The 22,791-nt window shown below is 51.4% G+C and overlaps 1 protein-coding gene across 10 annotated transcripts in view; it reads right to left on the bottom strand.

The window, feature by feature from the left end:
- Positions 1 to 22,719, bottom strand: part of RFWD3 (ring finger and WD repeat domain 3) — a 29,885-nt gene extending 7,166 nt beyond the window's left edge. The window contains exons 1-12 of one of the 10 annotated variants that reach the window (XM_083851563.1): positions 22,001 to 22,719; positions 20,971 to 21,636; positions 20,690 to 20,803; positions 20,347 to 20,521; positions 20,155 to 20,252; positions 19,658 to 19,793; positions 19,143 to 19,227; positions 18,376 to 18,524; positions 18,137 to 18,186; positions 17,658 to 17,798; positions 16,586 to 17,212; positions 16,055 to 16,184 (exon numbers count right to left, since the gene is read on the bottom strand). In XM_083851563.1, the coding sequence (XP_083707689.1) occupies positions 17,160 to 17,212; positions 17,658 to 17,798; positions 18,137 to 18,186; positions 18,376 to 18,524; positions 19,143 to 19,227; positions 19,658 to 19,793; positions 20,155 to 20,252; positions 20,347 to 20,521; positions 20,690 to 20,803; positions 20,971 to 21,565 (1,596 nt within the window). In that variant the 5' untranslated portion in view covers positions 21,566 to 21,636; positions 22,001 to 22,719 and the 3' untranslated portion in view covers positions 16,055 to 16,184; positions 16,586 to 17,159. The other 9 variants (XM_083851562.1, XM_083851555.1, XM_083851559.1 and 6 more) reach the window with 9 other exon arrangements.
- Between the last annotated feature and the right edge of the window lie 72 nt (positions 22,720 to 22,791).

The raw sequence follows: 22,791 nt of genomic DNA, 5'->3' as shown, positions 1-22,791 counted from the left end.
AAACAATTCTGTTAGGCCTGTAGATAAGGCACATTAATCTCTAAGCCATTAACCAAATAAAGTAAGTTTCATCATCCAGAAAGCATGAAAGTGCTTTGCAAATAAAGTCTCTCAGACTCCTAATGCCACATCTTCATTGTAACAGGAAGCTGGCGCAGGCCCAGCCGTCAGCTCGCTTGCCCCTGGCCGTAACGAGACGGGAACAGGGCTGCCCATGACTCCTCGGCTTCCTACTCCCCCACTGGGAGACAGGGCTCCAGCACTCGTATTAAAAGTCTTTTTTTTTTTTTTTTGAAGTCTGTTGACAGACCAGCTGCACGTGGATTAATCCACCTACTGAGTGGGGAGCAATGTTTCTCACTCAAGCGCTGGAAGCTTCTCTGCCGGCCCTTGCGTGCTGACCTCTCGCTGTCTCACTCCCCTTTGCCAGGAGCATCGCACACGCCTGTCACCTTCCTGCAGATGTGGCACTTGAGCAGAAGAGCCTGAGATCCTCTGCTAGGATCCCGCTGGAGAAGTGAGGGGAGAGACAAGTCGCCTCACTAGGCAGAGGCTACCGAAGCAGAGAGAGATGAACTGGGGGAATCTTAGGAGCGTCCCCAGCTTACAAGGCACGTGGAAAGGTCAAGCCAGAGGAAGGAGCAAGCAGAAAACACGTTTCACTTCTGCGAGCCTCCAAATATCACCTACAAGCACCAGATCTCGACTTGCTTATTTACCAGGAATAAAAGTAGACTGTGGAGAAGGCTGCGATACCACGAGACAGCCCAGCGAGTCGCAGTATGCCATCACTCTGCAGTTCCCCGCCTGAGACACCACGAAGACCTTTTCCAAGTGGTACTTGCGCTGGCTTTGGCTGGAGGGGAGGCCACCTGGGAAGCCGGTGCGGAAGCCGCCAGGTTGCTGAGAAGCACTCGCGTTGTGCTGGGCCACCAGAGCCTTCAGCTCCTGCAAAGACAAAAAGACCTCAAAGAGCTTTAGTACTCCCCTGGAGATCCTGTGCCACCCATTCCAGGTGCTCCGGGGGTGCTTGTTCTCAGACAAGGAGGGAGGATACAGGCAGCTCCACTTCCACACTGTCCCTGAAGCGCTGGATTTCCAAGTCCCCTGGCTGCAAGAACAACAAAAGCACTCAGCAGGCTCTGCAAGCACTGGTAGAATCTTCTCCAAGTCCGTTACTGTATGTATTAGACCCCATGGAAGAGAGGGCTCTTGGGCAGCAGATAAAAGCCAATAACAATTATTACCAGATCAATGCTGTTTAGAAGAGAACGAGCTGCCAAGTATTACATGCTGCTCAACCGCAAGAGACAGTCAATTAGAAGCATTTTCCAGAATTTCCAGAATACCTCCCCCCACCCCAAAGGCCCTAGTTTCAACGCAGACTGACTTGTTTCCTGCAACACCCTCTATTTAATGAGGATGACCCTGTTCTTGTAAACCCTGGCCGGCAGATTCCAGGAACAACAACTCTCAAGGGCTCCAGCCTCGTTTTCTGCTTCCTCCCCCCTCTCCCTCAGCTGAAGCATGCTCAAGGATGCTCGGCAGAGCCCTTGCCAGGGACAGCTTCCACCAGAGCATCAGCAACAAACAAGGTTTTCCTAGAGTTCCTCCTTCCTCAGAGATCTTCAGGGTGAAGTGGCAGTGTGAGGAGCAGCACTTTTTGGTGAATTTGAGTCACAGTCAAAGACAACGTCCCCAGAAAGCGTCCTGACCAAGTGGGTGTGCTCCAAGGGCAAACGCCAGGCAGTGCGGTACCCCAGGGCATCACAGGGAGCGTATACACACACACAGAGAAAATTGCTACTTGCTTTCTGTTGTCTGAGCAACATAGATTATGCTTCAAATACTCCATAATTTTTAAACGATTAAGGGCCACGAGAGTGATATTCTGAACGTATTAGTAGGTTGCGAGCTAGCTTCAGTATTGAACCAGCCACCACCACTTAACTCACACCAAAGCAAAGGCAACGAATCTCAGAGAGGGAAGACCAGAGATCAAGCTCTGCGTCAACAGTTGTCATCGAGCCCTACAACTTTGGAAAATGGCTCAAGAGGAGAGCAACTCTGGTATTTTCCGGAGGTCTGATCTGTCTTGCATCAAATGGCTTCCAAATTCTCTGAGGGAATAAAGAAAAAAAAAAAAAGAACTTGAAGACTCAAGAAGATCCCGTTAAAACAAGCAAAGACAAAATGTGGGGAGGAAGCAGAGGTACAGGGGGTGCCAGGACGCTTACAGTAGAAACTTCTGTAGCTTCAGGCTTGGAGTAAGCAAGCAGTGAAAACACAAGGAACTTCCAAGAAAGCAACTTATAACCAAAAAATTAATAAGCTCTATTTCTCAAAGGCAGGAGGGTGCCGCTGCCACTGAGCATGAGAAGAGATTAAAATTATTTGTTGCTCTGGGGAGTTTGTAAAACTCTCCTTGTCACCTGCACTCAACACTTACATTTTTACATGAGATATTCATTAAGGCAGGCAGTTAAAAACTGTCAGTACAGCATCTAAACACAACAGACAGAGCCAGCAGAACCAGGAAGTCTTACTGGAGACACATCACTGAGGTGACTAGAAGCGTTGCACCAAAGACCAAACCCTGCTGACTGTGCTCAAAAGGACACTTTTGGCAGCATAAGCTGATGCCTTCCTCTGGAATGCTCTGAAGACTTTTCCTGGCCCCTGCTGTTGCCTGAGGGCCTGGAGGACACGCTCATCCCTGCGCACCCACCACGACTGCTTCCTAGATCCCAACTTAGTGCCGCTTAGTGTTGAGTGAACATTCAGGGAAGGAAGGGAAGAGACAGCCAAGTTCCTCCTGAGGAGTATGCATGAGAAGCAGAAACGGGAGAGGACAGAACGAGAAAGAAAACAGCCAGCTACAGCCAGTTTTCTGTCGCGGATTGGGTTACGGTGGCAGCAGCTGACCCAAAGCTTACAGACAAAGGCAGTTATCAGATGACAGCCACCCTTTGGCCGCGCTCCCACAGACCTCTCAGGGAAGTCACGCCTGCCATCCTGCACTACAGCCTCAGCCTTGCATTTAACAGAGATAAACGCGTGACCCTACAACCTCCAGCTGCAGCGCAGCACTGCAGGCTCTGAACCTGAACCAAGGGAGGCAGCATTTTAATTGGCCTCACTGCAAGCAGCAGCCGAAGGAAACGCCAGCTTTTCTTACTGCCCATAGATCTTCCGACACCCATTGCAGGTGAACAAAGATCACAAAGGTGAAAGATTTTTTTTAAAATGAAATATAACAATTACCCTAACATTTTTCTAAAGTTATTAGGTGTGCATTGTTATTGCTGTCTTGACATCCAATTCCTTTCGGTTGCTCTACAGCACAGAGAACTTACACTGAAAACCATGGCAGATTTGGGAAGCGTACAGCAGCGGTTCACGTCTGGTTCCCTGGATCCTTGTGCTCACAGGGGAATAACTTCAGGCAAAAGCATGGCTTCAGCAGCACTGTTCCCAAAATATTAAAAGCCTTTGCCCACCACACAGCACAGAGCTCTCCCCAGTGTTGTTTCTGCATGTGAACTCGCCGCGTGTGCTGTGCTTTTTCCCAGTTTTGGCTAGTTACCCTGTCTCCATGCAACTGCAAGTTGCTTTACTCGTATTTCGGTATAGCTAAAGACACAGAGATATCCCTTTTCTAGCCTCATTCATCTTAAATACTTCAATAACAAAGCTGAAGCAAGCTCATCTTCATGACCCTAGTGGAGCAGAGAAGGGGAAAAAGCACACATCTGAAAAAGGGTCATAGCAAGAGACATGACAAAGGATGACCCAGCTCTCAGGTGCATTAATGACAGAAAAGGGCTCACACAACAGCTTTTTTGGGGGAAACTGGTGGCCCGTGCTTTCTGTAAGACTTAAGACACCAAGATTTGCATGCAACAAATGAGCATAGCTCTTCCAGTTCTGTGCAGCTGAACTTTTCCACATTCAGCCTCTGGACGTACAGGTATTTCACAGACTTCTTTTGTAATCCCACAGCACCGCTTTCCGTGGTGCCTTAAACCTTTCTATACCAATTAAACACAGTTCCTTGTACGACGAGTAACGCTGCTTGCTGAAAGCAGAAGGGCAGCAAACTTAAGGCACGACAAGCTAAGTTCTTTATTAGATGCTAGGGAAAGAAGCTCTCACTGAGGACAGCCAGGCAGCGCATTGCCCAGAGAGGTTTTGCAGCCTACTTGTGGCCACTACAAACCCGATGGGCCTTTGCCCTAAGCAACCTAATGCGATGCTGAAGTTCCTCAGCTAGGGTTGGACTAGAAGCCTCCAGGGATCCCGTCCTGTCTAAATGACTCTCTGCAGGCAGTTGCTTTACTAGACGACCTCTCAGAAAATAAGGAACTGGTTAGGCATAACCTCAGAATATAAACCAATGGTTTAGCAACCTATTCTAGACTTCCTACTGATTTATGGCTCCCCAGCAAATTGTTTTTGCTTTGTTTTTTAAACTTCCAGTTCATTCACAGTATAGACAAGTACCTTGAAATTGCTTCCAGCATTCACATCAAGCACTACAGGACAGTGATGAATGCAGTATAAATACTGAACCAGAGCTTAAGAACACAGGGTACTTAATCTTTATAACGTGCAACTTCAGTTCAATTAGACCGGATTCTCTATCACTGAACACCAAAAGAACAGCAGGAAGATGCTATGGACCTGCAGTTTTATCTTATTTGCATTGTTCTTAAACCAAATTTTATAGTGGACCAACTTTCTCATTCGCTCTGGTGATCATACCTGCCTGAATTCCTGCACGAAGCTGTAATTTATAAAGCTTTGTGTTACATCACATGGGAAAAATTGAGAAAAGGGGATGTTTCTTAATGTAAGATGTAAATAGCTAAGGCTATAAGAAAATCCGGAAGTAGAGGAAAGCATAGAAGAAACGAAACAGTACAAAATTAGACAAATTTATCATCTACTTCATACAACAACAAAAAAAAGTAGCAAATCGGTTGTGAAAGAGGCTACTGGAAAACCTAGAACTGGTGGAATATGCAAGATAATTCACAACTGGGAAGTACCAGCGAAGTCCACAGTTTTACAATCCTGTAAAAGCAGCCGTGACAGATTACAAAACATCACGGTGTTGCATGAGCCAGAAAGGAAGAGGCTGTTTAGCAACCAGTCATTTACTTTCAGTAATCTCTATTCTAAGGGGACAGAGGCGCTTCTTCGCAGCTGTTCAAGCCCCAGCCTACCCTAATGACAAGCTCATGGCACCAGAAGGTGCTCCAGCTAAACATTGACTGATCTTCACAAGAAATTTAGTGTTTTTTTGTTTTGTTTTTGTAAATGGCCACAAACATACTTCCTCACAAACTATTTTTCAAAAACTCGACTATCTAGTGAAAATACATCATCCAAGAGATTTTCAAAGCTCATTTTGGTACAGTTAGAGAAAGATAAGGGGAACGCATTTGGCACTGTATTACCAGACCTTGCCAGCCACCACAAAACCTGAGCAACCTGCAACATCAGCAGCCCAAAGCGCCTCCTGTTAAGCTGTACGTGCAACTTCCAGTCTTAGAAGCAAGTCAGTGTTAGGTCACGTACATGAATATGCTCACCTGGGATGTTTAGGATACTCCCAATGATTCACCAGTTGAGTTGACTAGATCTTGCTGCTTATTAAAATTGGAAGCCTACTTTCTCTCCTCTGAGGGAGCAGGGGAGAGAAAGCTGAAGAGAAAGGGAGTCTGCTGTGTATCAGAGGTGTTGGACTCACCTGAACTTGCCTGCGGAGCTTGCTGCATTCGTCTGTCAAAACCTGCAACTGGAGACGGCTCTGTGCAGACTCCAGCTCGGCCCGTCTCCGCAACATCTGCTCCTTTTCTATAGAGCTGGATGGAAAACAGAGGAAATGCAACCCTTAGGACTAGGAATTGTCTAGGATGCCTCCGTGCTGTTGTCTCCTACCCCCAAACTTTGTTCCAACACAGGTCCTGCTTGGGTAAATACAAAAGCAACAAAAGTCTGGTACCACATTCACCCAGTCCGTTCACCTCAAGATGTTCTCAGTTATGCAACTGCACTGAATGACTCACACAATTATTGTTCCATCGACAGAACAGCCTTTCTCCTCACCCTCTCCAAATGTGCTAATTTAGTGAAGGAAAGCAGAGAAAGTGATCAGTTGTTTCCTGCTCCACCCCCCGAAACAGCTTAGCAAATTCTATACCATCAACATCCACGTAATCCATCATGTCAGTAATGCAGCGAGCCACAACACAGCGAGACCGTTAGGCTTCTTTCTACTACAAGCAACTGATTTTGCATTTCAGGAAAATACTGCTGTATCAGAACTAAACAGACACAGATAAATTCTCTGTGAAGCCCCTAAGAGCCGTACTTACTACCTCACCTTGAGACTAGAAGTGCATACACACAGTTCAACAGCAGCAGTTTTGGTAACATGTTTCAATTTTGCTTTCCTAAGTACTTTACATATGAATGAGTGGTTAAGGAGGGGAAAAAACCACCAACATTCCTTAACATTATTTGCATATTTGGTCTGTAAAGTGAACACTGCATCCTGTGCCTCAGAAGCTGCAATAGTCTGGTTATTTCAGTAATTCGGGTGCAGACAGATCTAGCTTGCCTATGTAACCTTAAAACACAGCCTTGCATGTTTACCCAGCACAGAGTTCTGTTCTTTCCCTATAGCCCTATCACGTTATTTTTTTTGTTGCATAAGAAACGGGTGAAACTCCATATTTAGCCATCGGAAACATTCCTTACACAAGCACCCAGAGCCTGAAGGCTGGCGTTTCTGAATGTGAAGAACGAAACCCATGAGCTTATACCCAACTCAAGGCTATGCACAAACAATATTGATGTATCAGTGTTCCCATTTGTCCTCTGCTCGTGGCTACGTGCCACGAGGCAGCCGCTGCCAGCAGCTTAACAGGACGGACGGGCAGTCACCGCTGTCTGCCTGCCCACAAAGCCAGGAGGCAGGGGATTGATGTATGGCACGTGGGGAATTGCTGCCGCGGGATTCTGAGACACAAAAGCAGCAGTCAGACAGCTGCCTCTACCCAAGGAACAATGAGACTTAAGCACCCAAATGCTGCTGTGTTTTTTTTTTTCCAAAAGCACCTTATGTGTGGATTGTTTTGCAGTGTCTATCCAGTAAAAAAGTGTGACCCTTCTAGTGGTACAGTTCAAACACCGTCAGGCAGTGGCACTCTGGACAGAACAGCTACTTTCCCCTTGTGACAGTTACCTCACTATCCTAGTAATTATTAATCAGAAGGGTTTGGGAGGAGTTTCTGTTGAAAGACCGTGTTGGAAGAACAGCAATATGCTTAGGAACACGTTATGGAGAACCCAATTAAATTCTATTCACTTCAAGATTCAGGAGAACTCAGAAATCTGCAGCCTTTTAATTTCAGAACAGTATCTGTGACAGCATCTTAGTGAAAAGAAATTAGCGCCCATTTTCCTACCCACTGTTCCCTTTTTCAAAAAAAAAAATCTGCACTGAAGTTGGAAGGGGGAGTAGAGTCCCAGTAATGCTTGCTGACCTTCTGTAAGCAAAGCTACATGAAGAGTTTGACAAAGCAAGATGGAAAGTGATTCATATGAGAGATACTCTGTTTAATGCATGCAGAAAAGATGACAGAAAAGGTCAGTTATTCTCCCTCTTTGCATTTCTAATTACGCTTTTCTCATCTAATGATGAATTAGCAATATACAGCTTTTTGGCAACAACTCTGCATGTTCTCCCGTGGTGACATTTCAGGAAACAGCACAAGACAGCTTTAGCAACTTCAGCGCCACGAAGCACAAACTCGGGATTCCTGCTCCAAAAGAAATTTCTCCTTACAGGTAAGGCAGGCAAAACGTAGCAAGATGTCATTTGTTAGGACAACGATCCCCAAGGGAATGCGGGAATTTAAACACAGGAAATTAAAGCATAAGGTAAAAGCCAGGCTGCAGCTTTCCTTGACACGCAACCAGCGAGGCCGTGTGTTTAGGTGGAGCCTCCGTACCTCTTCATGCGTTCCTGCTCACTGGTGTCCAGCGCTTTCAGAGTACGGGCGTACAGCACCACAATGTCAGAGCGTTTCGCCTTCTTATTGCACTGAAATGAAAGACAACAGCAGTTCGCCTACAAGAACATCACCACCCAAACTGTGCGTCCCTACAGCTTGCTAGGCAGTACTCTGAACAATCCTTCGGGTTTTGAGGGGAGGGGGTGTCGACTTATAAAAACAAATCCCCAAGTCAGATAGAGCACAGCATGTTTGCAAGACACTCCCTCATCAACTGGAGCTCTGATAGGGGCTACAACAGTTTAGGTCCTAGGCTCTATTGCACCTTTAAAAATGCATCTCCTTGGTTCCTACTAAATTTGTTTTGCTAACACACCAGAAACACAGCGTGGTCAGGTAAGATCCACGGGGGGGGGAAAAATTACAACGAAGCAGAGGAAAAGATCCAGAGCAACACAGCAGTCCAACTTCTGCTTTGAAAGCACAAAGACTGGCTACTTGTACCGCAGGCTAAATTTGGGCACCCTGAGTCTACTCCCAACAATATTAACTACGTATTATATTCCTCTGATCAAATCCTGTAGGTCCGAATCCACAAAAGCATTCCCGTAGCAGTATCGAACACCAACATCCCACTGATTTCAGAGATACCAGGGGAATCAGATACTGCAGTAATTTCGTGCACCTGCCCAAAATGAGTGGGGACTTCATACTTCACATCCTCCTTACAAAGCAGGCGCCGCACCTCCCTGGGTTGGGACTCTAAGAAATGACAGCATCTGCGAGCTCCCTGCTTTGCAAACACACTTCAATGATCAGAAAAGAGGCAGCGAGCGCTGAGATCAAGTGAACTCCGCCAAGAGGTAAATTACTATATGTGCTTAAATTGCAGACTTCTCTATTATTTAGCAGCATGAAGATACCATGGGCAACAGCTTCAGATCAGGCAGCTCCCCCCACACCTCAGAAAACTGCTTTGCAGAGCAGTAAGTGGCTAAGACAGCTTTCCCGGCAGCCAACAGCTGTCACTGGCAGGGCCTGGCACACTGCAATTTCACAGGATCTTGCACTCAAGCCACTTAGTACACAGAGCAACACGCACAGCAGCCCTGTGCTATTCAATTAGAGAAGGCCCCGTCGCAAAGCACGGCGACGGAAAACAAAGGGAAGATGATTTCGCTGCAAGGTTGTCTCCAGAGCAGGAAGTTCTTGCAGGAAATTTTCCTCCAGTGATGTAATTACTGGGAAAGGTAGCGAGCATCCCTTGCAAATTGTCAGGGCTCAGCAAGAAAGCAGACAGGATTCTAAAGAGCAGAGATGCCACAAAGGTCTCTGAGAATTTTGTCTGGGCATAGAGCAGAAGAAAAGCTTACGCAGAAAAATTAGTTTTGGGCCTCTGCCATGGCAACAGTGGGTCTTTAGGTTTAATCACAGCGCCCATCAACAGCAAGCTTCTTGTTGGGAGGGGGAATCCTGCACAAAGTCAAGCAAAACTACGGAAACTCTGAAAATGACAAAGCCAATGAAACCGCGGGCTTCCAGCCGCTGAGTGAGAAAGCAGAGGAACCGAATCCCATTTACGAGCTACTCTTTGACCTGTTTTTTTGTCAACATTCCTTTCTGGAGAAAAGGAATTCGGAATGGGAGTACATCACAGGAAGGCACAGACCTAATCAGAGAAATCCATATTACCCACGGAAACAAAAGGCAAAGAAGCACCTTACAAGCAGATCTACCACTTGCAACTGGTTGTTACAGGGTGCGGGGTATTTCTCAGTCCACTCTGAGAAAGCTGCCTGAACAACCTGACCCTTAGGCTGCCAAAGCAGATGCAGTTCAGAACAGACGGCTAACTGATTGAAAATGTTTCTCCAACAGATTTCTAGTCCGATAACGCATTCTTTATGCTTAATTAATTGCTTCTAGGAATCAGTCTGCCATTCCCGCACTCCAGGAGCGCAGCGCAGCGTTCTGAAACCAATTACAGGCTTAGCACTTGGACGAGCAAACTTCCGAGTCTGCAAGTCACAAACGCTCTACTTCAGGGGAGAAAATCCACGCTGGAATCCTCCCCTTGAAGCACTGCTAGCTGTGCCTGGGCTACCTGCATCCAAATAATTGTGATTTTTGTTATTTCTGACAGCGGGCAGCGTCAGATTCTTTATGCAGCAAGCAGCTGTAGCTGTTACAGTGACCGCACCCCCCTCGGTGCACAAAACCGCCCTGAGTTTTACCTGGGGGCACTTCCCCGCCTGCCCCCTGAGCCACCTCTCAATGCAGGTGTAGCCAAAGAGGTGCCCGCAGCGCAGCGCCGACAGGCGGTGGTCCCCAGCGTTGGTCCACTGCTCAAAACAGATGGCACAGGTATCCCCCTCCTCCTCCTCCTGCGGGGCAACGGGAACCGACGGCTCCGGCTGCTTTAGTGGAGTTCTCTAAGATTTTAAAAAATAATAATATACAGGCTTTTGTTTAGGCAAACGCAGCATTTACCATATTTAATCCATCTCCAAGAGCATTTAGGTCACCTTACCTGCTTTTGCTGGACTTCAGCCCCTCCATCTTCGTAACTTCCATGTCCTGCAGAAGCTTGAGGCAGCTCTGCTTGGGCCTGACTGGAAACTAAGAAAAGCAACGCTTCAATAAACTGCTATGTATCGAGGGAGAGGGGTTCTCCTCGACTTGATCCATAATCATCGGGGAGTTGAGGCCAGCAGTGCAACAACGGCACAGGTGAGGCACAAAGCTTTGGATCAACAACGTGGGTAGGGAAGGCCAGGCAGTTTGCCTGCACGCCACTCTCTTAACCAACTGCAGTGCTGAAGAACTTTCCGCCTTTTTTTCCTAGAAAGATGCAGAATTCCAGCACAATCAGTGACAAAAGAGAGGTCCTTTGAAGACAGCCACTGTTACCAGGACTTCTCTGACCTGCTGGAAGCCAACACACCTGCACACAGGCCCACAGCTGGGCTGCTGTCAGGTTACAGCCCTGCGCCACCGGGCCCACAGACACCCATACACACAAGTTCTTTTGCCAAGGGTTCCAAGCGTGCACATTTCACATGCCAGAAGCATTTCCCACATGCTGCTTGCCCGTTCACCCTGACTCGAGCAGCTTTCTAGCCAGTGGTTACCCAACTATCAGCTCTGCTAGGCCATGTGGTTTTTGTGCTGTGCCTGTGAGCCCTTGTGCTGGAGCCGGGGCACGCAGCAGCACCAGGCTTGGATTCCTACCACCAGCACACTAAAAAAGGAGCAGAAAGCACCATCTCCCCCCTCTCCCCGGGGAAACAAGAGAGTTCACAGTGACAGTTAGCATCCAAGGCAGACATTCTCAGTCCAGTGGAGAAGTAGCACCTAGCCCCGCCTCAGGCTAATAAGATTTTCAGCCCGTACAGTGCCGGGCTGAACAGAACCCAGCAGCTTATATAAGCAAGACAAGGGGATTCCAGAAAACCCAACAGAGAGCATATGTTCACACAATATCAGACAGCACTTAACAGCTTGAGCTCCTGTCACGTGTAAGACTAGCTGAGAACAAGTGGAAGGAATCTGCTCAAAGGAGCCCTCTTAGATATAACCCCCCCCCAAAAGGTGTCCAGGTAGGTTTGGTTTTGATTGTCCCGCCTAAAGGCAGAGAGAAGCGTAGGGACATTCCTTAGAGCCCGGCGTTTCTAAGAAATAGGGAAATGAAAAATATATTTCTTGTATTCTCCGGGCATCAATAACCTTGGATACCAAATTACTATTTGCCACTCTTACATAAACTGCATATGTCACTGAGTGCGTGGCAGCCTGCAAATGAGAGTTTAAATAAAGAACTGCAAGCCAGGAAAGCTGAGCTGAGGGAAGAAAGACAAAGCCCTGCCTTGAGCACCCCTATCTTCTCAGCTAAGCGCCACAGGAAGTTACAGGAATTAAAACTCTAACCTGAAGCAGACAGAAGCACAAATAATAATAAAAAAATCCTGACTCAGACCCCTCTGAGGACTGAAAGCACTGCTGGTCTCCAGAGACGTGACTTGATGTCTTCAAAAATATTTCCTCTGTTATTTATTATTGAGGAATGTTCCAAGTAACAGCCTCTAAACGTGAGGTTATTTTGAACACTTCCAGGATTATTTATAAGCAAGAGCCTGCAAATAGCAGAAAGATTATGTCTGAGATCACGGCAGCAGTCACGCGTTGCTGCTACTGCTCTTTGGAGCTGCTTGCCAGCAAGCCTTGTGGTGGCAACCTGCTCCCGCCAGCTGCGGGCACAACGAGCTCTGAGCACCGTCTGTTGGGAAGCTCGAGAGGATTTCCCCGCTGGGTTCCGAAGCAGCAAGGCGAGTTTCTGAAATTAAGTACCCACACAGCACAAACCTGAGCTGGCTGCTGCAGGCGGCTCCTGGGCTGCTGGGGACGGCGGTGCTGCAGCCTCCGCCTCTTCCTCCTCCTCCTCAGAAGCGCTGCTGGCAGAGCCACTCAGCTCTGTTTCAGAAGCCCCATCCTCCTGGCTGCTCCCCGCGACACGCGAGGGCTCCAGATGCGCAGCTGGTGTCGTAGCTTGCTCCTGGCTCCTGCTGATTTGGAAGTAACGGTGCAACGGTGCCCTGCGTCCAGAGAAGGAAGAAATGAAAGCCACGGTTATTTCAGGTACGCTGAAGGCTCTGAATGCTTCCCCCGGCTGGTTTGCAGCGCAATTCCCAGGCTCTGAGTGCAGATAGGAAGGTATCAGTTATCACGACAGACCTCGTGTGGGAGAGGGGTGACCCCACACAGCTGTGAGCAATCAGCAGCGCCACAGAATCACTCAGGTGAATTCTGGCAGACCTCCCAGGCCATCCAGGCCAACGTTTAACGTGGTACTGAAGCCCACCACTAAGCCACATCACGAAGTTCTGCATCTCCACGTCCCTCGAAGCCCTCCAGGGAAGGCGACTCCCCCACTTCCCCGGGCAGCCCGTTCCAACACTGCACAGCCCTTTCTGTAAAGAAACTTCTCCCAACACCCACCCCAAATGCAGCAACCATTCGTTCTGCCCAGCCCGTGGAACTCCTATGCTGTAGTTACAATTATAACCCAGAGCTGGTTCCCGCTGCCCCTGGTAATAATGAGATAAACGAGGCTCGTACCAGAGCCTCACCCCACCAACTACTTTGCGCCTTGCCTTTCTGCCTTCCCCCTTCTGTTCCCCAGGGGCTTCACCCCTGGAAAGTAACTTCTTCCCCTCGCCCCACACCAGCTCCTCAATTATCCTGCAGGTTCAAAGCAGAGCTTTGCCACGTTGCCTTCCAGCCCCGAGAACCGCAGTGACCTTCATGAGCAATCCACGGGCAAACAGCATAGTAATGTTTAATCACCAGGGAGGAAAGGAGATGTCGGTCTGACTGCATTTAAAGACAGCTCTCCAGTTAATTATAATTTCACCCTCGGCATTTACAAAAGCTACAAAGATGAGACAGAAACCAAACAGACCAGAAATAGGGATTTCTTTCTGGCTAAGGGGTGTGCCCACTCATCACCTTTCAAACTCATTACTAACAGCATTAAACACAATTTTTTAGTTTCTTTGCCTGAAGGTAGCAAAACAAAATGTTAGTTTGCTTGTTTGTGAAAGCTTCTGCAGCAAGGGTCACCAGAGAACTTAATGAGACAACCCAAAACAAAGGTGAAAGGCAAAAGAGCTCAGTGGAGCTCGTGCTAAGCGCGGGCTGGAAGTGCCGAGGCGGTTCTGCTGCAGGAAGCACTGCCAGGAGCCCGGCAGAGCCACGGAACAGGGGGAGCAGAGGCTCTGCACGTCAGAAAGCGTGAAAGGGCTCACAGGTCAACATTAAGCAAAGAAACGGGGGAGATTCATTTAACAAGGAGCAAAGACGCTGCCAGATGAGATCAGAGGTCTGCCCACTGTGCTTCAGAGGTTTGTGAGGTGCTCAGAATTCGGCCACAGCCCTGGACCGAGCTGGGCTCTGTAAGCCAGGAAGCACGGCACAAATCATTTCTGCTTTACCTGGCACTGACTGTCCTCTGGGAGCCCCCGATCCTCTGCTGCCTGCGAGCCCTTCTCACTCGTGGCTGTGTCGCAGCCTGCGGCCCGGGCACCAGCAGGAGCTGATCGAACACCCCTGGAAACCTCTGCAGCCCGCTGGGATGCGCTGGGTGGTCGGGCCCGGCAGCTGCTTGCCCTGTCCCAGCGCTCGATGCGCTGACAGCCTCGTCGTCAGAAATGACGGTCACGCTGCCTCCTTCGCTGCTGAGCACCGTGGCGTGGCCTGAGGGCTCTGGGGGAAGCATCCTGTGGCTCTCTGCGGGGTAATCAGCCACTGGTTGGAGGTCGACTTCCATCTCTTCTTGAGCCATTCCTGTCAAGAGTCGAAGCAAACAGCTCACATCTCTAAGTCTGCACCCTACTTGCAGCCCGACGGCAGCAAGAACCAGCTGCAGCAGTGACTCCACAAGCCTTTACAACTCAGGCTGCAAACACAATTTGTCCTTTTGCCTCAGACATGCAGCAGAAAAACCAACTGCCCAAGTCGATAAGCGTACACGAGCTGGCCCAGCAAGCAGCGCCGTCCTCAAGTCCCTGACCCGAAGTCTCGGGCTCAGTGACAGCTAGCACCAAAGGCACGCTGCAAAACCACGTTGAGTAAGCCTTAGGGGAGCGGGGAAAGTCAGGGGGTGCTTGCTGCTGTTATTTAACAGCCAGTGAATGCATCTGCATCTTGGAGGACGGTTTGGAGATATCCTAGAGACTCCCCCTGGTGAGCGCTGCACAAGCACTGACAAATAGAGCCAGAAGCGAGCAGCGCATCTGTCCATCGCATTGGTCCCTCTGGAGACTTTCCTTTACTTCAGTAAAACTCCATTACGATACCAGATCACCGTGAGTCTTACCACAGACTATTTAAGAGGCCCTTCTGCTACCTGATGTTCACCAGCACCACTCAAACCCAGAAAGGGTACCGGAGCAAAACCCATGACCGAGACATTATGGGCAGCAAGTTACCCCCAGTGTCAGCATTTGTGGATCCATATTCATCCAAGACTAGACAAACATTAAATTTGCAGTAAAAGCCTCACATATATTAAAAACAGATGCCCTGAAAGCATCTTTGGGATAAAGATTTCACTTTTTTTCTCCTAAAAGGACTACCCTAGGTTTTCAGGAAAAACAGAGGAAGTCGCAGTCTGTGTCATCGTGCTGCTCTCAGCCACAGAATTGGACAGACCCCCTGCTCTGCAGGCAGTCTGCAACACAAAAGAGGCTTCAGGATTCTTTCATTAACTTAATAAATGAAAAAAAAAAAAAGTCACCTAAAAAGGTGGAGGGAGAGGGGATTAAATTCTACAGCCTGCCAAAGGTCATTCAGCTTCTCAAAAATATTGAGGCAATCATAAATATGAAAAGCCTTGGGGACAGCAGACCTTTAGCATTATTCAGCCCAAAGCACACACCAAAACTTATTAGGATAGGCACTGTGCAGACAGAGAAAAGACTGCTTTTGGTACAAAGAATAACTAGAGAACGTGTATGAAATTACTAGAGGTGGATATACTAATGCTATTATGTTTTGATAGACCTTTTAATAAACTCTAATTTTCTAGTCCTACGCTAATTACCACTTTCAGCCTAATTTGGGCCAAAAAGGAGACACAAACCCCACCTCTCACCTGGTCAAGAGTCACCAGTTAATGACAAAGCACTGCTCCCTAGCACTAAACTCACATTCACGGTGAGATTGCCCCACAGGAGCACATCAGAACCCTTATTCCTCTCACAAGGGAAAACTTAAAAATATTGCCTTTATTCACTACTGCGAGTTAATTAACCCTGTGTCTTTTGGGGAAAGAAAGGCGTTAATAGCAGCGCTTCCACCACTGATTTTGGGAGTCTTTCTGAAAGGGTGACAGGCCAGAGCTTCCTTGTGACAGCCAGCTACCTGCGTGGCAGTGCGCGGAGCAGCCTGTAAGCAAGACACCCCTACAACCAGGCTTCCTGGGCGCAGATCATTAAGAAACTCATTAAGGGGAGCATCCGCAGGACGAACCTTAACGATCCTACGAAGGCTGCCTACCAGCACGGCAGGAGGTACCTGCAGGGCCAGGCGGCGGGCCGAGCACGGCAGCACAGCTTCCCCTCGCGGACAGCCGCCTGTCGGGTCACCGCGCTGCATCTACTGTGAGACAGGAGGAGCCATAAAAAGGAAAAAAACACGGAATTTAGCCCCAAACCCAAAAATTTAGCCAAAAAAAAAAAAAAAAACACCACAAAATTTAGCAAGCGACCATCACGCGAGGCAGCGCAGGCCGTGCCCAGCACGCGGGCGTTACAGCAGCCGATTTACGCAGGGCAGGGGCCCGCAGCGCCTCAGGCGCGGCCTCGCCCCCCCCGGCCCGGCCCGGCCCTGCCCCTCCCCGCCACCCCTCAGGGCCCGGCAGGCCCCAGCGCTGCGGCCCCGCGCCCCCCACACGGCCCGGCGGCGGCTCCCGGGGCTCCGAACCGGGGGGAACCGAACCGGGGGGACGGGGACAGAGCCGGCCCGGGGGAGCCGGGCCCAGCCCCACAGCCCCCGCTCACCTCACGGCGGACCCGCTCGAGCGCCCCGCCGCCCCGCCCCCCCGTCGTCCTATTGGCCGGCCGCTGCCCCCGCCACCGCTTCTATTGGGTGAGCCGGCGCAGGTGAGGCTTTTTATTGGCCACGCGCTCTGTCAGTCCGCCGCTAGGATGTGGGAGGTGGCGCAGACGGGGAGGCTGCGCTGATTGGGCAGCGGGGCCGGCAAACCGGCGGCGGAGAGCCGCGGGTGGTAGGGCGGTGATAGGTCAGAGGGGCGGGGAGGGAGGGGCAAAGAGTCCGGAAGCGCCTTCTCATTGGGTGAGACGCCGCAGGGGCGAAATGAGCGGGAGAGTGGAACGGATTCAAACGGAGGCGGGGGAAGGGACGTTGCCATGGCAACGGGGCCCACCCGGCCTTGGGGCCTACTGCGCCCCGGGGCACCCCAGGGTGCCCGCAGCAGCCCCCCCCCCCACACCCCCCGGGGGCAGTCAGTCGCATTAAACACCACACAAGTGCACAAATAAAGGCGTGTTGAGCCACGGACACTCGCAAACACAGGGAAGGGGCAGGGCGCTGGGCTCCGAGGGTCCCCCGCAGTCATCTCCCCTGGCTCCGGCTCTTCTCCAGGGCCGCCAGCGAGTCCACGATCCCTGCCAACACACGGCGGCCTCAGCACACGCGGCACTTCCCAACCCCGAGAGCAACCGCTTGTCCGGGCAGGCCCCCGCCGGCTGTAAAAGCGGCAAAACCTTCCCCAGAGCACAGCAATCCCCCTGTTCTGTGATTTGCAGAGTCCTAGAATCGTTAAGAAAAGCCCTCCAAGATCATTAAATTAATTAATTGCTCCCACGCGGTGCCAGATGGGCAGCCAGATGATTATGTTCATGGTGTGGATAAAGGCTGAGCACACAGACTGTGCGAACACACCACTACGCTCTTGCGTTAGGGGGCTTGATGTCAGTAGGGCAAGGAGTGATCCCAAAATACAAAAACCTCCTTTTTCCATTTCAAATGGAAAACAAGGGGCAGATTAACCACTGAAGCAGCCACCTGAGGGGTGCACGGGGCCCTGGGGCAGACGTCCAGGACACTCACGCTCAGCACACGGGCGCAGGGATGGGTCAAAGGCCCGGCACTCATCGATGATTTTCCTCAGCTCTTCAGGACAATCATCCCCGACAGGGTCCTGGTACTGGTGGTCGCAGATTTTGTCTCTGATCTCCTGGAGAGAGCAGCCTAGGCGACACGTGTGCCAACAGGGATGTCAGGAGGGTGTGGAGGCCCACCAGAGCTGTCCTGCAGCCTCCTCCATGGAGCAGCAGAGGAGCCACCCAAACTGAGCCTGCAATGAACCCCTCCATCTTTGCCATAACACCACTGGGCTCCACTGAAGCAAGGAGATGTCTCAATGCTTCAGTGCACACGAACAGCAAATAGAGACAACATTTCTTGCATGTTTGTGGTTTAAGCGTGTGCTGAAGGCGTGAAGATGTCATGCAGAGCCGGGCACTGGGACCCACACACCATGGGATGCCCTAGCAGCTGAGCTTTTACTCAGATAACTTCTGTCTCACCTTCAAATGGGATTTTGGAGGTTGCAATCTCCCACAGCACGATCCCGAAGCTGGAATGAGACAAGCAAGAGTCTCTCAGTATTGATTTCACCACCACCTTGTCCTCCTTTCTAACAGAGGGAGCTGTTGGGCTATGCCAAGCACAGTTGGCTGCACATGTCTCTGATTAAACCTGGCCTTCACCCACAGCTTGAGAGCTAGTCTGCTCCCCCAGGAGGGGACTGGTGGGACAGACACACCTGTATATTTCACAGGACCTCTTGTAGGGGTAGTAGACGTCCTTCAGGTTCTCGGGGGCAACATAAGCCAACATAGACACTTGGTTCCAGTTCTTTTTGGCTTTCCTCTTGATGGAGGACTCTGTTTCACACAACTCAAATCCCGACAGCTGATTGCAAGAATGAGAAAGTGAAAAGTGTTAGAAATGCAAGGCTGGTTGCTGGTTCTCAGCTCAAGCTTTGAGGCCAGATTTCCTCTGGGTTATGTAGTGGCTCTTCCCTTTCCTAACATCCATGGTTAGCAGCTAAACGCAAACTCACCACCCTCCTCTACATTTAGAGCAGGTACTCTGAGACAGATACCTGGTAAAAAGGCAAGTTAATTTTAATTGTCATTAAATAGCCTTATTTTCAGAAGAACTGAGGAACTGCTCTCATTGCTCACTGTGCAGTACAGAAACCTACAGCATGGCTGAGGACAGACCCGAGCTGGAGAAAACAGAACAAGGTGCCTGCAGCCACAGGTGCTGCCCAGCACACGGCTCTTTCTGTGAGTAAAACTATAGGTGGAGGTAGGGGATTCACCTCCCTACCTTCAGCCTGTCCTGGAGCTCAGAAATAATGCTGCTGGTGATAAAACAGAGCTAAATGGTGAGCTGAGGTGTAAGTGGGAGATGACTCCCCCAGTTGTTATTCTGGGCTATCACAATTCACTTCTGTGTTGGTGGGAGGAAAGGTCCATAGAAATAGCCCAAACTCCACAGAGCTTCTCCAAGCGTGGTCCTTACCTTCACACAGTAATCTCCAGCCACCAGGAACTTGTTACTGCAGATGCAGCCGTGCAGTCGGGACTTCTCCTCCGTCTGGTGCAACCTGCAGCCGGCCAGAACCAAGGGCAACGCGTGCCGGTCACAGACCCATCCCCACCTCTGGACTCCCTCCCACCACAAAATAACAAGCCTTGTGGATGAGCAGGGCCCGTAAGGAGAACTGGCCATGCTGTAGGGTGCTCCTGAAGCTGCCCTATGGGTGCTGGGGAGGAGAGGGTACAGGGTTTCTCCCTTTCAGACCTTTATAAGCTTTGGGGCAGATGTAGGGGCCGCTGACCCTGGGGAGACGGGCACTGCTGCATCGAAACCATGTCCTACCTCTTCGCCAGCCTCCCATCCCAGTGTCCCAGGCATCCCAGGTGGTAGAAATGGGGTCTAACAGGATACCAGCGCTTGCCAAGAGGTACCAGGGGCCCAAGCACAATTTGTGGGTCACCAAGTGGACTAAATCACCGACTGATGCAGAAGCTCACCTGTAAAGGCCCCTGGCGGCTCCCAGGGCCATCCGAATGCGGATCTCCCAGGAGAGATGCCGCTGCTTGGTCAGCACCTCCCGCAGCGTCCCGTGCTTGCAGTACTCCATGACGATGGAGAAGCAGGGGCTTCCATCTGAGCAAAAAGATGCCTGTTGAGGGTGCTGTTGGGCAGCAGCTGGCCTGGGATGCCAGTGGCACAGCCACCAGCGAGGACAGCCACAGCCCAGGCTTTGGCAGCCTGTGCCAAGGGGGTCCCGGGGTCTGCATCGACCACAGCAAGCCAGTGCTGGCTCTGCCAGGCAGAACTGGCCGGGTGTCTTTGAATTTTTGGGATCTGGTGTAAAGCATTAGTGCTTTACAGCTGGGACCTGCCCCATCTCTGTGAGAGTCTGCAGTCCGTGAACCCCTTGAGCTCCCCCCCTTGTGTCACCTCATCCCATCTGCCACCAGCTTGCATCGGGGGGCAAAAGGGTGACATTAATGCCTCCCCTTACCTTTCTCCTCAATGCAGATCCCGTACATGCGCAGGATGTTTGGAGACTCGAACTTCTTCAGGGTCTGAATCTCCTTCTCGAAGATGTCTCTCACCTTCCTGCAGAAAGGGGCAGCACGGTGAGGTGCCCAGGAGAGGCACTCGGTACCACCCTCCCTGCTGCCCCGTGCCGCCCCAGCCCGCCACAACTCACGTCGTGTCGGTGGTCAGTGGCCTCTTGAAGGTTTTGATGGCAACAGGGTACTTGAGATATTCTCCCTCATAGAGGTCGTAGCGCTCGGTGTCCTGCAGGTGCCTGTAGAAGGTGAGTTGGTCCCTCTCGATCTCGGTGATATCTTCTCTTTTACCAACATTGACCTTCTTCAAACCTGCTCCCACCGCAACAGGAGGGAACAAGGGACAGGTTAGGCAGGGCTGGGGGCCGCTTGTTGTTTTGGCGGAGCATTTTACGCCAGCGTTCGGTCTTTCTAAAAGGGGAAGGGACGCGTTGCGCAGGGGCAGAGCTCCCTGTGCTGAGGTTTGCAACACCGACTTACTGTCCATCACGCGCACGATTTTGCTCAGCTCGCTTTGCATCCAGTCCACCTTGTCCTCCATGCACTGCCTGTCCATGTAGATCTCCCTGGCCCCATCTCCAGGCTCTTCGGTACCTGGCAAAGGACAGGCATGGAGATGGGTGGGAGGAACGTGCTGTCAGTTTTTCTCCTGCTTTCAAGAGCCTTTGGGCTTTGCCCAGCTGATGCCATCGGGCCAAAGCTGGGCTGGGGAGGGCTGCCGAGCTCATGTCTCAGGGAAATGATGCCAAATGCACACTTACTCGCAATCACCTGGTCCAGGAAAGCCCTGTCATCCCTCAGATCCTCGGCGTCCTGCCTGCGGCAGGTCTTTGACTGAAAGGCCGCCAGGAAAGCCTGCTTCTGCTCCGCCTGCAGCAGGAGCGAGAGCCCCTGGGCCACGTCCTCCAGGCTCTCGTTCACCCAGACGAACTCCTCGCCGCTGCTGCGGGCGCTCAGGAACTTCTGGATCCAGCTGGCCTGGCTGTACTTCGTCACCAGCTTCTGCGCCTCCTCCAGTGCCTGGAGCAGCTTCTTCAGCATTTGCTCTTCATGGTGGGAGATGTGCCACCACGGCTGAGCCTGCAGGATCCGCACGGGCTCCAGCAGGATCTGGATGCGCTCCACGAGGCGCTGGCACTGGTGCTTGCAGCACTTCACGTGCTCGAACTGGCTGTGGATGACCTGGGCTATGGAGAGGACCCTCTCTACGATGTCCATGCTTGCAGCAGAGGGCTTGGCCTCTGGGGACGCGGGACAGCGGTGTCTGGTGGAGGTTCTCCCCCGGCAGTGCTCGCAGGTCGGCTGAATTTGGCTCTTCCACGCCTTAACTGTGAAGGAACAGCCCGAACATGGCATGCGGCCTCCAGAGCTCCTACAGCCCCTCTATCTCCTACGGCTGCACGGCTGCTTTGCTCCCTTTGCTTCACCTGGCGTCACACATGAGAACAGACGCATCGGTACAGTCGTATTGCCTCATCGGCAGGAGATATTTTGGCTAGTTTTCTGTAAATTAATGCAGAAGTAGCCATGCCCAGCCAGCTTGCTCACTGAGCAGGGTCAGCGGTCATCCAAGGAGCATCCCCCGGCCGCCACACCACCCCGGTCCTGCCCGCAGTGTGTACACCTTCGGCCATAAAGACCTGTTCTCGTTTCCAGCTGATGCTTCTCTGCATTACCACCCACCCCATAAAAGCCTTCACACATTCTCCCCATCCCATCTTCTTCCTATTTTCCCCTCTCCCCCAAGGAAGAGGCTCCCCCGCTTGGTAAAATAAGCCCAGCTCCGTTTACCTGGCTCCGCGCCGCTCGCTTCCTCCTCGGCCGCCTCTGCAGACTGGGGAGGAACTGAGGGACAGGGGCATTTATAGGGTGCTTTCCCCCCTCCTGAGCTGCTGCGGGCAGCGGAAGGAGCGTTGTGCAACGCAGCGCAGCGTCGCCCTTCCAGGAAAGCTGCTCCGGCTGACGGAGGAGGGGGACGAGGCACACGGTGCCCCTCGGCTCCCCCTGCGCTGGGTTTGGGGTGCTGGAGGATGGGATCACCTATAGAAAATGCACTGGGGAAACGGGGTGAAGTGTCTGTGCCCTATTATGGCACTTTCTACAGTCTCAATTCCTTTCGCTATGCAAAGGGCGCTGCAAAGTGCTCGGCCTCAGCTCTGCATCCCCCTGAGCTTTCACCACTGGGCACAGGGTCCTCCAGAGCATCCCAGCCCTGCGTGACGGATGCCGGGCGAGGAGCGGTGCCCATCCCCGCTTCCAGCCCAGCCTCGAGCCCTCCCTGCTCCATCCAGTATCAAAGGAAGCGAGCGGCAGGCACAGGAACCGACGCTCAACCTCTGCGGGAAGGGCAGGAAGCTTCGCAGGCCGATTTTCGGAAGCGCGAGGTCACACACGACACCCGTTGCCCAACGTCGGGGATTTCAGCCTGACACCTCTCCAGCGCCCCAGTGCCTGCTGTCACGCTGGCCTCGCCACCCCGGGCAAGGAGCATCTCCCTCTCGGCAGCAGGAAGCGGGGCCCTGCTCTATGGCACGGCTCTTGTCAGCACGGGGAGGTGGGAAGGCAGTGACAAGGGACCGCGA

This window comes from Anser anser (genome assembly GCF_964211835.1).
Source record: "Anser anser genome assembly, chromosome: 11".
NCBI classification, from domain to species: domain Eukaryota; kingdom Metazoa; phylum Chordata; class Aves; order Anseriformes; family Anatidae; genus Anser; species Anser anser.
The sequence above is the reverse complement of the archived record's forward strand: the minus strand, read 5'-3'. Positions and strand labels throughout refer to the sequence as shown.